We start from the raw sequence: 16729 nt of genomic DNA on the forward strand, positions 1-16729 counted from the left end.
AATTTATAGGTGGCCCAGTAAGGAGCATGGTGTTCTGGCCAATCCATTCTATATTGTGGATCAGCATTACATTGAAGAAGTAACCATGGATCATTAGTGACAAAAGGGTTATGGAGTTACCCTCCAGATAGAAGTCACACAGAACACTATATATTTCAGATAAAGGACAAATGGGAACTTCAGAACAAATTAAATGAGAAGGACAAATGTTCCAAAAGAATAGGAGAGAATAATCGCATATAGGCACACAGAACAAAAAATATTTTAGCCTGACTCGTACCATTTTAGTGTTTCAGTATGAAAATACAGTGTATTTTTGCTACTACTAGTGTTTTAAGTCAACAAATGTTGGATCATAGCAACCAACTGCTTAATCACTCATTATTGCGGTAGCACATACTGTAAAAGCAACATCTTCAGTAATTCATACAACAGCTGAATCTAGATACGGTTGTTCTTACAGTTGATACAAGCATTGCCACACAAATATAATCAAAAGAAGAGTGGTGGATAAACCCATATCTTTGATGGCCATGGCTGCCGACCCATTGCAAATCTGCTAAATGGTCCATTGTTAGCATCGCCGAGAGGCGCCTCCCACCCTGGAGGGAATGATCTCCAGCGGCGCCCAGTAGCCACAACATAAACTCGGTTCTCCTCCACGCCACAGCTTCCCACATCCATGCACGCAGCAGCACTCTTGCCGGCACAGTCCACAAAGATGCTATACGCCCCAATGTTCTCCACTTCCTCCCACCTCATCCGTGCCATGTCAAGCCCGTAGATGGCCACCTTCTTCACTTCCCTTCTATCCTGATACAAGGAGCCCGATTTCGGCTCCAGCTTGAAGAGCACCAGCAGAAGCCGATCGCCAGCAGCGACCAGACGGGGCCCAAAGTGCCACCGATCGAACGTGGTGGCGTCTGGGAGGCCGGCGGCTGGCAGCATTTGGACGGTGTGGCCTTGGGGACTGGCGCAGAGGCGGAACTCGAGCAGCTGCGCGCGGTCGGTCAAGCCGAGGACGCGACCGCGGAATTCGAGGATGCCCGTGACGAAGGACGCGGGGCGGGGGAGGCTGTGCTTGGTCCAGTGGGGACCGGAGGAGCTGGTATCGGGGTTTGGGTCGGGGAAGGGGAGGGAGAAGAAGGCGTGCTTGGAGTGGAAGACGAGGAGGTGGGTCGGCAAGAGGGCGGCGTAGTGGCATGCGAAGCGAGGGGACGGGAGCACGATCTCGCGGCGGTCGGCGCCGGTGAGAGCGTCGATGATGATGATGCGGGGTTCGCCTTCGGACAGGCCGCGGCAGGGGAGGAGGAGGAGGTGGCCGCGAGAGGCGGACAGGAGGATCGCGCCCTCGGCGGCGAGGTCGGCGCGGTAGGGGAGCGGGCGCTCCAGGACGCGCTGGGAGAAGGCGCCGACGGCGCGGGATCTGGGAAAGGGATTGAGGAGGAACGGGGGCATGCCGGGGCGGAGGAGGTTGGCGGCGGAGGCGCGGAGCAGGCGGCGCCAAGGGCGGCAGACGGCCGCGAAGGCGTAGACGGAGCGGAGGCAGGGGAGGACGCGCCGCAGCACCTCCGAGAGCGGTAGCTCGGGCAGGTTGCCCCAGTCGCGGAACTCCGGCATCGCAGGCACGACGGCGGTGGGCGGGCGTGTCTCGAGCGGTTTCATTGTGGGGCTTCGCGTCGCAGGAAAGAAGACGGGGCTGCGCTGGACTCTCCCACTCCACGGGCCGGACCGGGCGCTCGGCAGGCTAGTTTGTTGTTGTGTGGGCTCAGAGGGAGGCCAGGGTAGCGAAAGAAGTTTGTGGTTGTGCGGTGCTCAGGACTCGTCATGGGAGGAAACGTGGACGTTTTCCTAATTGCCAGTCACCACGCATGCGTGCTGGGCTGCGAATGTGCATGGGCTTTCTAACTTGGTTCGCCTGCGAAAGCCCAGCCCAATGAACTTGGGTCGAGAGGTTTTGACTCCTGCTCCCGGCCGGCCAAGTCAACGATTTTTAAGGATCCGGAGCTCACTTCGAGAAGCTGAAATCGAGGGGGAGAAGATGCCTGTTAGTGGAAGCAAAGGTGATCTGCCCTGTCTTCTTCCTAGTTACTAACCCGGCAACCTAATTAAAATCTGGTGCGTGCTTCACATGTACTCACACGCCTCCCCAAGCTTGGATTGGTCTCGTCACAAGGCACTTGGATTCACGCGTACGTGTCTCATTAATCAGGACACGCATCGAAACAATACCATGGACCGACGGACCCATCAATCGATCGATTGCAGTCTTTGGGTACGCCAAGTACGCGAAACTTCATGGGTAGTTTTGCTATGTTCTCAAGTATCTTTTGTTTGTCTAGCTATACACTTCGAGCATTGGCATTTTAAGTTAAGTGTGAACCGGGCATCGAATTCAGTTAAGTGTGAACCGGGCATCGACGTATGGACGCGATAGGTGATGTACCCCACTCATTACTGTCGCTACTTTATTAAATACTCCCTACCTGCTAGCAAGAGATAATCTAAATATTCAGTTTGTAGTATAATATGCGATGCTTAGCTAGCTAGCTAGACAGTTATCCTTGGCACTAAAGTACGATTGCCTATACTAATTGCTAGCCACCTAGCTTACTAATCCAAAATATTGCGTGTTGTTAGGGTGTGTTTGGTTACCGGGTTGAACTGGGTCGGAACGGGTTCGACCCACTTCATCCCGCGTTTGGTTGAAAAACGATGGGGAACGGGTTGGACCCAGATGGGAATATTCCCAGTTGATTCGGGTCGAGCGGATTCCTCCAAAATGGACGGACCGCTCCGACCCAGTTCTCCCTCGCGCGTCCCGTGAAACCAGCTGGGGCCAGCAGTCACCGCTCCAACCCTATCCTCACCTCTCTCACCCCCTGACGCCAGGCGCACGCCGCCTCCTTGCCATCGCCACCGCCGCCCGTGGCATCCGCCGCCGCCCGCGCCCTGCGCCGCCGCACGCGCCATCCGCCGCCACCCGGACCTTCTGCCGCCGCACGCGCCATCCGCCGCCGCCCGGACCTTCCGCCGCCGCACGCGCCATCCGCCACCGCCCGCACCATCCGCCGCCGCACGCGCCATCCGCCGCCGCCCGCCCGTGGATCTAGCCGCCCGTGGATCTAGCCGCCCGTGGATCTCGCCGCCGCCGGATCTCGGCCCTGCCCGTGCCTTCCGCCGCCGCCCGTGGACTCCGCCGCCGGCCCCTTCCCCCCATCCGCCGCCCGTGGATATCGCCGCCGCCGGCCCGTGGATCTCGCCGCCGCCGCCCGTGGACTCCGCCGCCGGGCCCTTCCCCCCATCCGCCGGCCCGTGGATCTCGCCGCCGCCGGCCCGTGACATCCTCCGCCGCTCCTGACCTCCGCCGCCCCCCTGCCATCCGCCGCCCGTACTGGTGCCGCCCCTGACTGGTGCCGCCCCTCTGCCATCCGCCGCTCCGCAACGCCCCTGTCAAGCTCCATCTCCCCCACAAGTCCCGCCCCTGCTTAGCGCCACCCCTGACATCCGCCACCGTCGTGTCCCCTGCTCTCCAAAAGGTAAGGAAAGTCTACACCATGCTTGACATCTTGATATTTGAACTGTATTAGCTTCGGATGCTCCTGGTTCATAGTATTTTGGGAGATAAATTGAACAAATCATCCAGTAGCAGGACATCCTGGTTCAATGGTCTCTAAGAATAGGTGTTTTTTTCATTCTTGTATTGTAGATGGATAAGAGGACCAAGATTGTAAGTTGTGCTGCTGCTGCATACATGCTGTTGTCAATGATGGCGGTGATTATTCAGTCTAGGAAACGTAAACGATGTACAAGAAGATTTGGTATTACCTATGGGCCTATGGAGGCAAGAGATAGGATGAGAGTAGATTATCTAAATAACAAAATTTGGAAGGATGACACAACTTGCTTGAACATGTTAAGATTTAATAGAGGCAAGTTCTTTCGGTTTTGCAATCTTTTTAGAGAGCGTGGGTTGCTTCAAGATACATGTAACTTGTGTGTTGAGCAACAAGTGGGTATGTTTCTAAATACAGTGGGGCATAACCTTAGGAATAGGTTAGTAGGAACTAATTTTGATAGATCGGGAGAAACAGTTAGCCGTTATTTCAACAAAGTACTCCGTGCTATTGGGGAGCTGCGAGGGGAACTAATTAGGCCCCCGTCTTTGGACACTCCAAGCAAAATTGCAGGAAACAACAGATGGGATCCTTACTTTAAGGTGTGAGGCTTATCCCTCTTTTGTTTTGAGTTTTGTATTAATCTTACCTCATATGGTCCCTAATTATTACTTTTTTGAAAAAATTAGGATTGTATTGGAGCTATTGATGGTACTTATGTAAGAGCATCTGTTCCTAAGAACATTGAGCATGCCTTTCGTGGTAGGAAATCCGTTTGCACACAAAATGTAATGGCAGCTGTAGATTTTGATCTACGTTTCACCTATGTGTTGGCTGGTTGGGAAGGGGCTGCACATGATGCTCTAATTTTACGTGATGCTTTAGAACGTGAGAATGGCCTTCGTGTTCCACAAGGTAATAGAGTAGTAAACTCTCAACTTTTACATACAAATATCAGTTTATAGTATTATAACCAATCTGTCTATCAAATGATAGGCAAGTTCTACCTAGTCGATGCTGGATATGGAGCCAAACCAGGATTTTTGCCCCCCTTTCGTGGTGTTCGGTACCACTTAAATGAATGGGGAAGTAATCCAGTTCAAAATGAGAAGGAATTGTTCAACCTTAGACACTCATCACTACGTGTCACTATAGAGCGGGCATTTGGGGCACTAAAGAGGAGATTCAAAATTCTTGATGATGCTACTCCATTCTTCCCTTTTCCAACACAAGTAGATATTGTTTGTGCTTGCTGCATTATTCACAATTGGGTCATACAAGATGGGCGTGATGAGTTCTTTGCAGAGGATACTAATTGGCCAAGCTACAACCATGCTTCCACACGCACTGGCCAAGAAAATGAGCATGCTGCTATGGTTAATTTCAGGCAGCAGCTAGCAGATCAGATGTGGGCAGACCGTCAAAACAATAATGTTAACTAATATTTGTTTCGAAAATGAATTTTTTTCCAGTTGTATAACATCTTGGCTGATGTATTGCTATTTGTAAGGAAATGTTTGATGTTGAATAATATTTTTACGAACATGTTGCTTGCTGAATTTTATGTAATTTGTGGAGATAATGTACATTTTGTCTACGTATTCTATATTGGTGTAATCTATATTTTGGCTATGTATTGGTGCTGATTTTGTATTGGTCATAATCTATATGTTGGCTATGTATTGGTGCTGATTTTGTATTGGTGATAATCTATATTTTCGCTATGTAATGGTGCTGATTTTGTATTGGTGATAATCTATATTTTGGCTATGTATTGGTGCTGATTTTGTATTGGTAATCTATATTTTGACTATATTTTGGTGCTGATTCTGTACTAGTATTATTACTGATTGTGTTTGTATCTAGCAGAACAATGGAGGAAGTAGGTGAAGGGCGTGGGGGAACTAGTGGGCATGCTACATGGACATCCGCCATGTCTGCTTTAATGCTCTCTCACCTCAATGATTTGGTGGCTACTGGTTTGAAGACATCAAAGGGCTTTAAGAAACACCTTTTCAATGGTTGTGCTAGGGCTATCAATGAGAAGTTCACCACAAGGATCACTGGTGAGCAAGTCAAGAATCATTTGAAAACATGGCAGAAAAGGTATGCAAAGATAAATAGATTGAAGAAGTTGAGTGCAGCCCTCTTTGATGAAGAAAACTGCATGATTACACTAGATGAGGAGCACTACAACGGTCATGTCCATGTAAACTTACTATCTTTGCTTAGTTCTTAATTGATTGACCGGTGTTAAATTATATTAACTTATTTGTCCTCCATATGTAGGATCACAAGTCTGATGCTGAGTTCTTGAACAAGCCCCTCTTGCACTATAGAGAGATGGAGGCAATATTTGGTAATAGCATGGCTACTGGAAATTTTGCAAAAGACACAAGTGCACCTCTAGGTAGAGAGGAGGATGAGGGTGAAAGTCAGGAAGAGGGGGATGAGGTTACTGGTCATGGTCTAAGTGATGGGCCTACCAATCAAGGGGCAACATCTTGTGCTAGTAGACCAAGTAAGAAGGCCAAGGTAGCTGCAATGGAGGAGGATGGGCTGGTTGCCGCTTTCAAAAGTGTAGGTGAGAACCTTGCTGCTGCCATAAAATTGGTTGCTAAACCTGATAATGAGCTGCCAGCTGACCTATTTGACATCTTGAACCAACTTCCTGGTTTTACTTCAGCACACATATCTTTCTACTATGCTCATTTGGTGGCCAATCCTCACATTGGCAAAGCTTTCTATAATCTGCCATTCGAGCACAAGTTAAATTGGATCACAATGTTCATCGCTGAGAAGTTCCCTGGAATGTAAGGTTGATTTGTTGAGTGGGATGTTTCTTTTGTTATAACTTGAATCTTATATTAGTGTGTAAGTCTTGAACTTATATTATGTAAGGCTTGAATTTGGTGTAACTTGTTGTATTGCCTTGAACTTGTTAGATGTAAGTAAGGCTTCAACTTGATTAACGTTGCTCAAGATTGATGAATTGGTGTGCCTGCTTGCTGCCTCTGTTCAATTGGTTAATTGCCTTGACAAGTGATTTTCTACTCGGCAAATGCATGGTGTTATTCCCATCCCTCCTGGTGAATGTTCTGTTCTTTTAGGATGATTTATGCCTATGTGTTTATAACTAGAAAGAAAGGAGCATCAAATCCTATTTTTACAAGTATGACACAATTGCTACAAACATGAAAGTCTGGAGAAAAGCTTGCATTTCAATAGCCTATTTTGATATATTCTGTAGATCGGTTAAGAAGTTAAGAAGTTGATGATTCTATATTATTTTCTAAATTAAACAATACTCAATAATTTTTTACAGTACATAATAGTGCTAGAATGTTGATAGTTTTCTGTTGGTACGGCGTGTGGTCACAGGAACAATCGGCGGTCGTAGGGCAGCTATGTATGTGGTAATCTCACCAGATAGGTGAGCATATTCAGTGTCCAACCCGCATTCTCCAACCAAACAAGAGATGGAACCACTCCGACCCACTTTATCCCCCCAATCAAACAGAAAACTGGGTCCAACTCATCCCTGCAACCAAACAAGAGCTGGGTCGAACCCAACCCAGATAACTGGGTCGGCTCCGACCCAACCCACATGGTTCCAAAACCAAACACACCCTTAATTGCTAGACCTGAAGATGGCAAAATGTATATGTGCACCAAGGGATCGAGACGATACATTTATGCTAGCCACCTAGCTTACTCCATCTAGTGGCAAATGAGTGAAGTTTAATGGTTGTCCATTCTCCTAAATCAAGCATTTCACACTTTGGTTGCATATTGTTTTTTTATGGGTTTTGATCAGCATTATATTCTTGAAATTGATATGATGAGTAGATTTGTTTCGAAAGGTACTTTTATAAAAGTATGTTTTACTATATATGTTTACAAAGATTTGTAATAAATGCAATAGTCAAAATTGTGTTTCGTTTCTAAAAAATGTGTTTGGGGTACTGTGTTAGTGTCCAAAACATCACTTATTTGTGACTAGAGGGAGTACTTTCTAACAGGATTTACATAAATTGCTTGAAGTCAGTAAGAGTATTAGGATTTTTTTTGGAATAATGTTTTCCAAAGTTGGCCTTTTAGAAGACGCTGATGAAAAGCTGGTCCTAGAGAAACTACAGAAAAGGGGTGTCTTTTGTATTATTGGCTTTTGAATGATATGAGATGCATACCTCAAAACATCATCTCTCATAAGCCAGGAAATAAAAGCTAGCTAGCTATTCCAAACTAGTTTGTAGCTAAAATAGAAATCCAGGTTTTGCTTTTTAAAATTCAAAAATTTAAAAGCCGGTTGTGCTTCTGAGAAGCAAAAGCCAAAAGCTGGCTGAAACGACAAGCAGGCCTATAATTACAAACTGCAAGCACGCATACATGGTACATGCCCATACCAACTGGTTTAAGTAATATATAATCATGGTTAATTGGAGCAATATAGGCAAATTTATACTTGGCAACGGCTCCAAAAATTATGTCAAGCACACCATATTCACACTTTTGTTTTTCTTAATTTCTTTCTTTTTTTAACCAAGTGTCACGATCAGCTAAGCGGCCAGGTACGTCGACATGCATGCAAGGGGATGCCTTTATATGTACTATTAACACGTATAGGAATTTTTTATACAGTAGAAAAAGACACCAACGGCATCTGGGTGGAAATAACTAATATTGTGATTACGGAAGCATATTTGGACTGATCCGTAACTAATCTAAGATAATCACTGGCTTAATCTGATATGGCTTGTGAGGATAAGCATGCACAGGTCAAGTGCACAAACAAAAATAACCTTTTGCATTCATATATCATTTGATTTTTCTCCAAACATAGATGCCAATGCAAAAATATAGTGGTGAGATATATATGTTCATGCACACTGCTTTCTCTATATATTTATTTATTTCCATCCTTCTCCAAGCTAGGGAATAAAATAACAAGGTGAGAATGAATGCATGTGCACAGAACTGAACATGGCTTTTGCTTAATTAAATCGATCGTTGAAGGGTCTCACATCATCACATGGCATGGGCATTTATTTGGAAGTCTGATGACACATTCTGTTGATAACCATGACGGCATCGCTGAAGTCATCACGGATTCACAGCAGTTACATAAATCCCTTACACACACATGGATATGGATCGACTAAGATAGCTCTGTATAATTACGGGGCTGATTGGTTGCCTGTGCGGAGGCGGAGGCTTAGCCAGGTTGCTGGGATGCAGTCTGCGACTAGTTTGGTTGCCTGCACACTCATGCGAGCCTGATCCGGCTCATGCAAAAGGCACCTCTCAGCTTGGCTCCCGGGAAACGCAGGCAGTCCGTTTCCCGCGGGCCTGGCTCGGTGGGTACAAGTAATTTTCACTAATGACGATGTTAAGCAAGTGAGGAACTTATATTAAGTGGTATTAGTATTTTTCAAAGATGATTAAGACTTAATGAGGTAGAACTATTAAAGTAAACTTAAATAAAATAAGCATCATAATAATATTTATTTGTAATAGTTCATCTCATGCGGGTAACCAAACACCTTCTGTCCGTGCCTGAGTGAATGAATACAGGTAACCAATCAAACCTTCGTTACATCTGCTGAGCCTAGCTATCAGGAGCTTGGCTCCCAGATACGAGCTAGGCTAAGCTCAGCAGCAAACCAATCACGCCCCAGAACAAAGGCTCAAAAAGCTTCAGAAGTGAGCAATCAGTGAAACCGTAAAGCTCACTGTACTGTTTCTATGCCGGGATGCCTGCTGAGGAAGAATAAGCACTGCACATGCAAGGAACAGATCGACACGGTGCTAGCTTGATTATAACTAAACGGTCAGTGTCAGCTACTAATATAAGATATGTTTACAAGTACTCTTAGTTAATTAGCATCAGCATGTTGCGTTAATAGTATATGCATGCTATATGCCTAGGTGGCACATGGCAGGATGCTTCTTATTCCCTCTCTTGCTGCTTCTAGGCCCCCATGTCGTTCAACTGTGCGGGCGCATGCCTTTTCCACGATCAGAGTCGTCAGAGAGAGAATCCCACCAGTGAATCAGTGGCGACTGATGAGCAAAAAGGTTAGGGCTTCTTGGCTCCTAATCAAGCTAGCCTCTCTCTCTCTCTGAGAGAGAGAGAGAGCGAGAGAGAGATAGTACTTGATGCTAGATTTCGAAGCACATGCCTGAACGTGCATGCTGCGGGTGTTGTTGGGCGCAAAATTTTTTCAGAAATAAGTATAATCAATCGTGTGATGCTGAAAAGATGCATGGAATCACTTCACTGCCTGCTGCGACGCAAGTGGTGTGTTTCTTTAACGGTCTTCGAACACGACGCTCTCTTAAAATTCAGCTGGCTGTCGTCATGTGGCCATCCTTAATGAGTTTGTCTTGTCTCGATTATTTTATGGCAGTAATCAATTAACCACATGTTCCTGCATTAATTACCGTTGTTAGCTTTACGTGCGAGATGTGTTTACGCCTGTCCGTGGTTACTGACCACCAGGTCGATCGAAATTGACATGCCGGTTAATTTTTTGATCCGTCCTGCAGCAGGGAAGAGAGACAGCTCGCACATTTCAGTACCGTCGGCTGCAGCAAAGTCAAGAGCGTGATCAAGAATTGATCTGTGAGAGAGACTGAGACCGCTGCGTGGCCGTGTATTCGTTCAGAAATCAGAATCTATCCTGGCGAAAGGAACACATGGAGAAGATATTCCCAACGATTAGAAGAAATAGGGTGCCGTCAGTAAACAATTTCACGAAGCATTACCACGCACAGACACCAAAAGATACGCACGTACGCGACGCGCGTGCGGTTAAATGACGCGAGAATCTTCTTGCAGCTGGCCTTGACCAAGTCTCCTGCAGGACTCCAATTCTACCACGTACACGCACGGCGCGGGGTTCGAGGATATATATACGTATGTATTGCAACGCTGCTGGAGTCAAACTGCTGCTGAAATAGTAAATTTTCGTGCGTGCACGAAGGCTTAATTGGTTTATTTTACCGGCCAGACATATGTTTATTTGGTCTGAAATTTACATTACATATTACTCCTTATCGACATTCGACAGCATGCATGATGCTGAGATAAGAAAAAAGAAAGATGGGTTCCTTTTTTTTCATTTTTCTAACGATGGATGCATGCAATCTTCATTTTAGGTAATGGTGGTAATAATACTCAGTCTTTGCAACAACTAAGGATGTATGCACACTATTTTTTATCCTATTATTACTCGTAACGTACCAGGATTTATTTGAACCTTGGTGAGTGAAATGATGGGCGCACAAACTTCACCCTGCCCCCTCAGGCGAGTCCTGACCAACCTAATGTGGACTGACACCGTTCGTGTGCAAGTGTGCTTTACTGTACAAAATAGCAAGATCGAGTGCCTGCCTGCCTGCCTGGAGCTCTGGAGTCTGGACCACGCATGGACTCACTGAGCGCTAGCTAGCTGTTCCATCAAGCTGCACTTTTACAACAAGAGCATCGCCTTCGCCTCCGCCTTCGATCGGCAGTAGAGAGTTATTTTTTTATGAACCGCGGGCGCTCGAGCCGAGAGGCACAGGTCTGACGTGAGGAAGACGAAGGCGCGCACCGGCGCACGTTATCAGCCAGCAGGGCGTGGCTCCGCATTTTTTAATTAATCCGTGCTAATTAAGCATATCATTTGCGCCGCGCCACGGACGCCTGTTCAAACATGGCGTCCGCATTCTCTGCTGCGAGCCAGCAGAACCGCCAGCTGGTTCATTCAAGCTAGTGTTGAAAGGAATGCAGTGGCTTAGCATTTCCTGGATCGATCGACTGGGCCATTACAACAACTAAGCAGCACGATTAACACTAACCGCCGCCGACTGGGAAAGAAAGGACGAAATCCTGGTACCGACAGGCACGCGTACTCGCGCACCTGGCTACCAGCTATGGCTAGTGTGTGCACAGTGAACACATGTAACGCGTCGCCATACCATATGGCTTGCGCTCTTGGACCTGCTGGTCGCTGCCTCTCTGCCATGCCACTGCGGCAAGGCGGCAGGCGCGGCACGACAAGGACAAGCGTCCATGAGCTCCCTGATCCGGCGACCCCTCGATCGTCCCCCGGCTCCAAAATTTTTACCGCGCGCGCGAGCGGCAGCGCGCCATTTCTTACCTTTTTACTGCGTGCTCCGAGCTGGCGAGCTGTGTGTGCTGCTCCGCGCATCGAGAGCACTCGCAGTCCGGGGAAAAAGAAGTCAGCGACCATGCATGATGCATCTCCTACTTTTCCATCAGGAAAAGAGCACTAGCACTCCCAGTTCCCTCTCTCCTCTCTCTCTCTGCCACAATTTTGTCCGCTCCGAGCTAGCCCAACGTACTGTGCCTGCCTGCCCCCCTTGCCCTCCCTCTCCTCTCTCTTTCTCTCTCATCCGTTCTCTCTCTTCTCTCTCTCATGTCCTTGTAAAGAAAAGACAGTTTGATTGCACAGCTAGCCCACCGGCCACCGCTCATATCATACGCTTCCCCTCGCCCCCGCACGGCACAAACAAACAAGCCCGGCCGGATCGAGCGAATTCAGCCGAGCAAGGTAGCCTTGCGAGCAAGAAGCTCTCTCTCAAGACTCGAGCTCTCCTCTCTAACCCTAGATCAGTTGGCTTTATTCGGTTCTTCCGAATTGCCAACCAAGAGCTCACTCTCCTGTAGAGCGGCTCCGGGAGAAGATCAGTAGCTAGCAAAGCAAGGTTACGGAGGTAGCCATGTGCGACTACTTCTTGCAAAGGATGGAGGGCGACCACCGCCAGGCCAGCGGAGACCTCACCGACGTCGTCCGAGCCGGCGGCGCGATGCAGGCTGGTGTCGCGGACCTCTCCTCCGCTGCCACAGCGGGGTGGCAGCTCCCGGCGGCCGAGCCAGGAGCCGGCCTCTTCCCGCCACCCCAGCCGTCGCCGTCCGATGGCGCCGGCCCGAGCGATGACGGCTTCGGGGACGCGTTCGCCGGCCTCTCGGACGCCTTCGGCACCGGCGGCAACTTCCGCGCCTGCTCCTCCGGCGGCGCTGCCGACTTCTTCGACTTCGAGGCGCCTGTCGGTGGCAGAGGAGGCGGAGGCGCACTGGTGGATACCGGCGGGGGCGGAGTGGTGGCGAGGGGGATGCAGATGGCGCCGGCGCTGTCGCCGAGAGAGATACGGCCGTACCCAGTGATGATGGCGGGCGGTGACGCCGTGAAGCTCGGCGTGCCGACGATGATGCCCGGCCTGGCGGTTGGGCCGCCTTGCGCGTTCGACGCCGTCGCAGGGATGCAGATGCCGTCGCCGCACGGCGGCGGGATCAAGCGCAGGTTCGGCACCGTGATCGCTGCCAGATCTAAGCAATTCTTGATCATTGTCATGCATGAACCAAACCCTTCCCTAATTTCTTTTCCCGGGTGCGTGTGAATTTTGCATGGGATTTCTTGTGTAGAGTCAGGGTTCGAGATTCGTAATTCAGGGAAAGTGCCGCTGCTCACTTTTCCTGCTCCCATTCTGGTCTTTTCCTCATTCTGCATCTTCCAAGGATTAAAAGGGAGAGTAAAAAATCACAGCTATTATTCGGTTCTAACAAAAACGGCAAGATCAGATGTTCTAGAATCTAGATAAAGACTATAAACTTACAGGTAGCCACTAGCTGCTTGTGAAAAACTTCCGAGAATAAAAAATCAAGTAGCGTCTACAGGGGATTGAAAAAATACAGTAGTAGACAGGATTTCAACTAATAAGCTAGCATTTTGCCCAAAACAACTAGGCCTAGCTATTTCTTAAGCTCAACTTGCTGTCTTTGCAAACCCTACCTAGTCATCTCATTTTGTGCAAGATGCATGCTTTTATATGATCATACAAAGATATATAAAAAATGTGCTAGCTCAAAAATTATCTTTTGGTTAAGCATATGATCACTGGCACTTGTTGCTTATTGGTGCTTTCATTTGTGTTTGATATGCAGGAAAAACCAGGCAAGGAAGGTTGTCTGCATCCCAGCACCTGCAGCATCAGCAGGAGGGAGGACCACTGGAGAGGTTGTTCCTTCTGATCTCTGGGCTTGGAGGAAGTATGGACAGAAGCCCATCAAAGGATCACCTTACCCGAGGTAAATGACTGGTCTCTCTTCTGATCCATGTATGCATTTGGGTATGTGTGCGTATATAATTATATGGTGATCATCTAATCGTAATAATATGAGCATGCATTGCTCATCAAAACCCCCCAATCAGGGGGAGAAGACACGGATTCCTATTTCTTTCCTGGTCGTAGTATTCTATTTGGTCAGTTGTAGAAGCTAGCTAGCACATGATAAGGTAGCAGCTGAAACTATATATTTCAGTTGCAATTGGCAACTGAAAGAATTAATTGAACTCCATCATGGAATTTCTAAATAACAATCGTGAAGTTCAAGAACTCTGAGTAGTATTTATTGTCCTTCTCCTTCGAGCCATGCCATGTAATTTTCAACGTTCACAGTTGTAGAGTTCAAAAAATATTGTGTCGATTCTAAGGATCTTTCTTATATTACTACGTTGTCATAGAAAATTAAAGCATTAGAGGTTTAAAACTTACCAATGTTGAAGCATAATAAGATGTACTCCCTACATCCCAAATTATAGGTAGTTTTAACATTTCTAGATTTATAGTTTTTCTATGCACCTAGATATAAAATCTAGATACGTAGCAAGTTATGAATCTAGAAAACCAAAACAAACTACAATTTGAAACAGAAGGATCGGAGTATATACGAGCTTACCCTAATAAACCAAGAAAAGTTAAACGAAGAATCAAGTTTCCTTACAATTTGCTTCACGCACAATTGATGATTCACCACCTCACATTTCGTGTGCAAATTTCGTCCTATCTATATGACAGTTGAAATTGAAACTATGTTGCATTTTGCACTAGCCCTTTCACATTCAGCGATGACACGCACAAGTATACCTACAATATCTTTCATTATCAAGCATAGCTCACCAACGAATCGATTGAAATTTTCTATAAATTAAAAGATTAAATAAGCCCACTATATTTTTGGTTGATCTCATGCTGAGCACTAAATATAGTTAATAGTTCCATCGCTTTACATTGTATCCCTTTCTTCATGGATTCTTCAGTGTTTTAATTTGGTGATTTCACACATGCATATATACAGAGTCTGAAAGATGCAAATTATCGTTCTTATTCTGCAGCAGTATATTTGTTAAAGTGAACAATAGGGTGTACTTAGGTTATAATTCTAGCAAGAATTCTGAGCATTGGATATGTTTAGAGATTGTTTTCGCTAGCTATAATTAAAATTTTCATGTTGCCGACATAAGTTTAAACAATACATTTGTCCCATACAGAACAAGTTTTAATTTTCTGTGACATAATACTTATGTATGGGAAATATTTTGACCAAAAACTCACGGCAAAGTATTTGTCCCATACAGAACAAGTTTTAATTTCCTGTGACACAACGCACAAGTTTTAATTTCCTATAACTACATGCAAATATATAGCACTAGCGCCTAAAATTTTGGAATATTTAGAAATGCATGCGCTTCTGTACTATTTTTAATTTAGTTCTGAAGAAAAATATGTACATTGTTTTCAGAGGGTACTACAGATGCAGCAGCTCGAAAGGATGCCCCGCGCGGAAGCAGGTGGAGCGCAGCCGGACAGATCCAACCTTGCTCGTCATCACCTACAACTCGGAGCACAACCACCCGTGGCCGACGCAGCGCAACGCGCTCGCCGGCTCAACGCGGTCTCACCACGCCAAGAACAGCAAGAGCAATTCCTCGCACAACCTGCAGAAGCCCATCGTTAAGGCGGAGCCGGATCAAACCGCGACGGCCGCCAGCGCAACCACGGCGACCGCAGCCACCAGCACCACCACCACAGCGACCACAAGCACTGCCAGTAACAGCACTCCGACGACGACGACGATGGCTGTGAAGGAGGAGGCCATGGTCGGGTCAGAAATGGAGAAGGGCACCATAGACCATGGCACTTCTGTGGCGCTGGATCACGGTGATCTCATGCAACAGATGTTCAGCCAGAGCTACAGGCCGATGATACCGGAGGGCGGCCACCACGTCGACGACTTCTTCGCCGACCTCGCCGAGTTGGAGTCAGATCCCATGAGCCTGATCTTCCCATGTGGTGATCCGGGCAGGGAGAAGGCAACAACACCCAAAGGCTTGGGCGCCGATCCATTGTTCAACATGCTGGATTGGGGTACCATGGCCACCAATGTTGTTGCTACTTCTGCAGGGAGCTCATTTGAGCAAGGGGAGAGTGGCCTACTATGACATTGTTTAGCTTGGAATTGAAAGAGCAAGCATATATGCACACACCACATTTGATGATCTCTAGGATAATAAACATTGCATTAAGATGGCAAGAGGTAGAAAAGGAAAAGATGAGAGATTTTTTATTTCTCTGTCCCCCTCTTTTAGTAATGTTTCTTCATTTATTTGTTCTGATTGAGATGTGCTTCAGATCATGTGTAAACATTCTGTCTGCTCTTGTTAGGAGGTTGGTGAGTATAATATGGACGAATTGCACTCTCGCACACATTAGTTTCTTCAATGCTCACTGTTATCTAACAGAACAATATACTCTATGTGCTCGGAGGAAAGGATATATAATATAGAATCAGCGGAGCATATAAAGACAAGTCCTTCGAGACGTGACAGAAAGCTGGGGTGTGAGCAAGGCTTTACCTTGCATCTGTTTTGGGCCAGGGAAGTGCACTCGATATGACCCCAAGTGGTGCGTTGCTCTCTCTCTCTCTCTCTCTCTCTCTCTCTCTCTCTCTCTCTCTCTCTCACACACACACACACACACACACACACACACACTGGGGGCAGAACAGTGTACGTCTGCCGTCTGGCCTGCGTAGAGAATCTGACGAGAAAACTGGGAGAACAAGTGCTGGCTCCCTTGCTTGCACGAGAAGGGGATATGTTGGATCTGCCATGGGTACATACTTTTGTCTCCTGCTGCACGCACTGCACCTGTGTTACTGCACGTCTGCACCTGTTCCTCAGAGCATCTCTGCTTCGATCATCTCGTGGCCACACGGCCCACACCCACAGTGCACATGCACAATATACACTGTACTACTCCTA

At 47.2% G+C, this 16729-nt stretch overlaps 4 protein-coding genes across 4 annotated transcripts; 3 read left to right on the forward strand and 1 right to left on the reverse strand.

The window, feature by feature from the left end:
* Window positions 1–348: 348 nt before the first annotated feature.
* On the reverse strand, window positions 349–2240 carry LOC117834145 (uncharacterized). Its single transcript, XM_034713775.2, has one exon. The coding sequence runs from the start codon at window positions 1663–1665 to the stop codon at window positions 493–495; it is 1173 nt and encodes a 390-aa protein (XP_034569666.1). The 5' UTR covers window positions 1666–2240; the 3' UTR covers window positions 349–492.
* A 1416-nt stretch (window positions 2241–3656) lies between these two features.
* LOC117856222 (protein ALP1-like) lies at window positions 3657–5059 on the forward strand. Its single transcript, XM_072291154.1, has 3 exons — window positions 3657–4219; window positions 4307–4532; window positions 4614–5059. Exons 1-3 carry the CDS (start codon window positions 3710–3712, stop codon window positions 5057–5059), a joined length of 1182 nt encoding a protein of 393 aa, XP_072147255.1. The 5' UTR covers window positions 3657–3709.
* A 431-nt stretch (window positions 5060–5490) lies between these two features.
* On the forward strand, window positions 5491–6634 carry LOC117856231 (uncharacterized). Its single transcript, XM_072291429.1, has 2 exons — window positions 5491–5826; window positions 5907–6634. Exons 1-2 carry the CDS (start codon window positions 5491–5493, stop codon window positions 6432–6434), a joined length of 864 nt encoding a protein of 287 aa, XP_072147530.1. The 3' UTR covers window positions 6435–6634.
* Window positions 6635–11644: 5010 nt separating this feature from the next.
* Window positions 11645–16172, forward strand: LOC117843481 (uncharacterized). Its single transcript, XM_034724086.2, has 3 exons — window positions 11645–12928; window positions 13570–13713; window positions 15208–16172. Exons 1-3 carry the CDS (start codon window positions 12348–12350, stop codon window positions 15905–15907), a joined length of 1425 nt encoding a protein of 474 aa, XP_034579977.1. The 5' UTR covers window positions 11645–12347; the 3' UTR covers window positions 15908–16172.
* Window positions 16173–16729: the final 557 nt, after the last annotated feature.

This window comes from Setaria viridis, chromosome 1 (genome assembly GCF_005286985.2).
Source record: "Setaria viridis chromosome 1, Setaria_viridis_v4.0, whole genome shotgun sequence".
Lineage (NCBI taxonomy): Eukaryota > Viridiplantae > Streptophyta > Magnoliopsida > Poales > Poaceae > Setaria > Setaria viridis.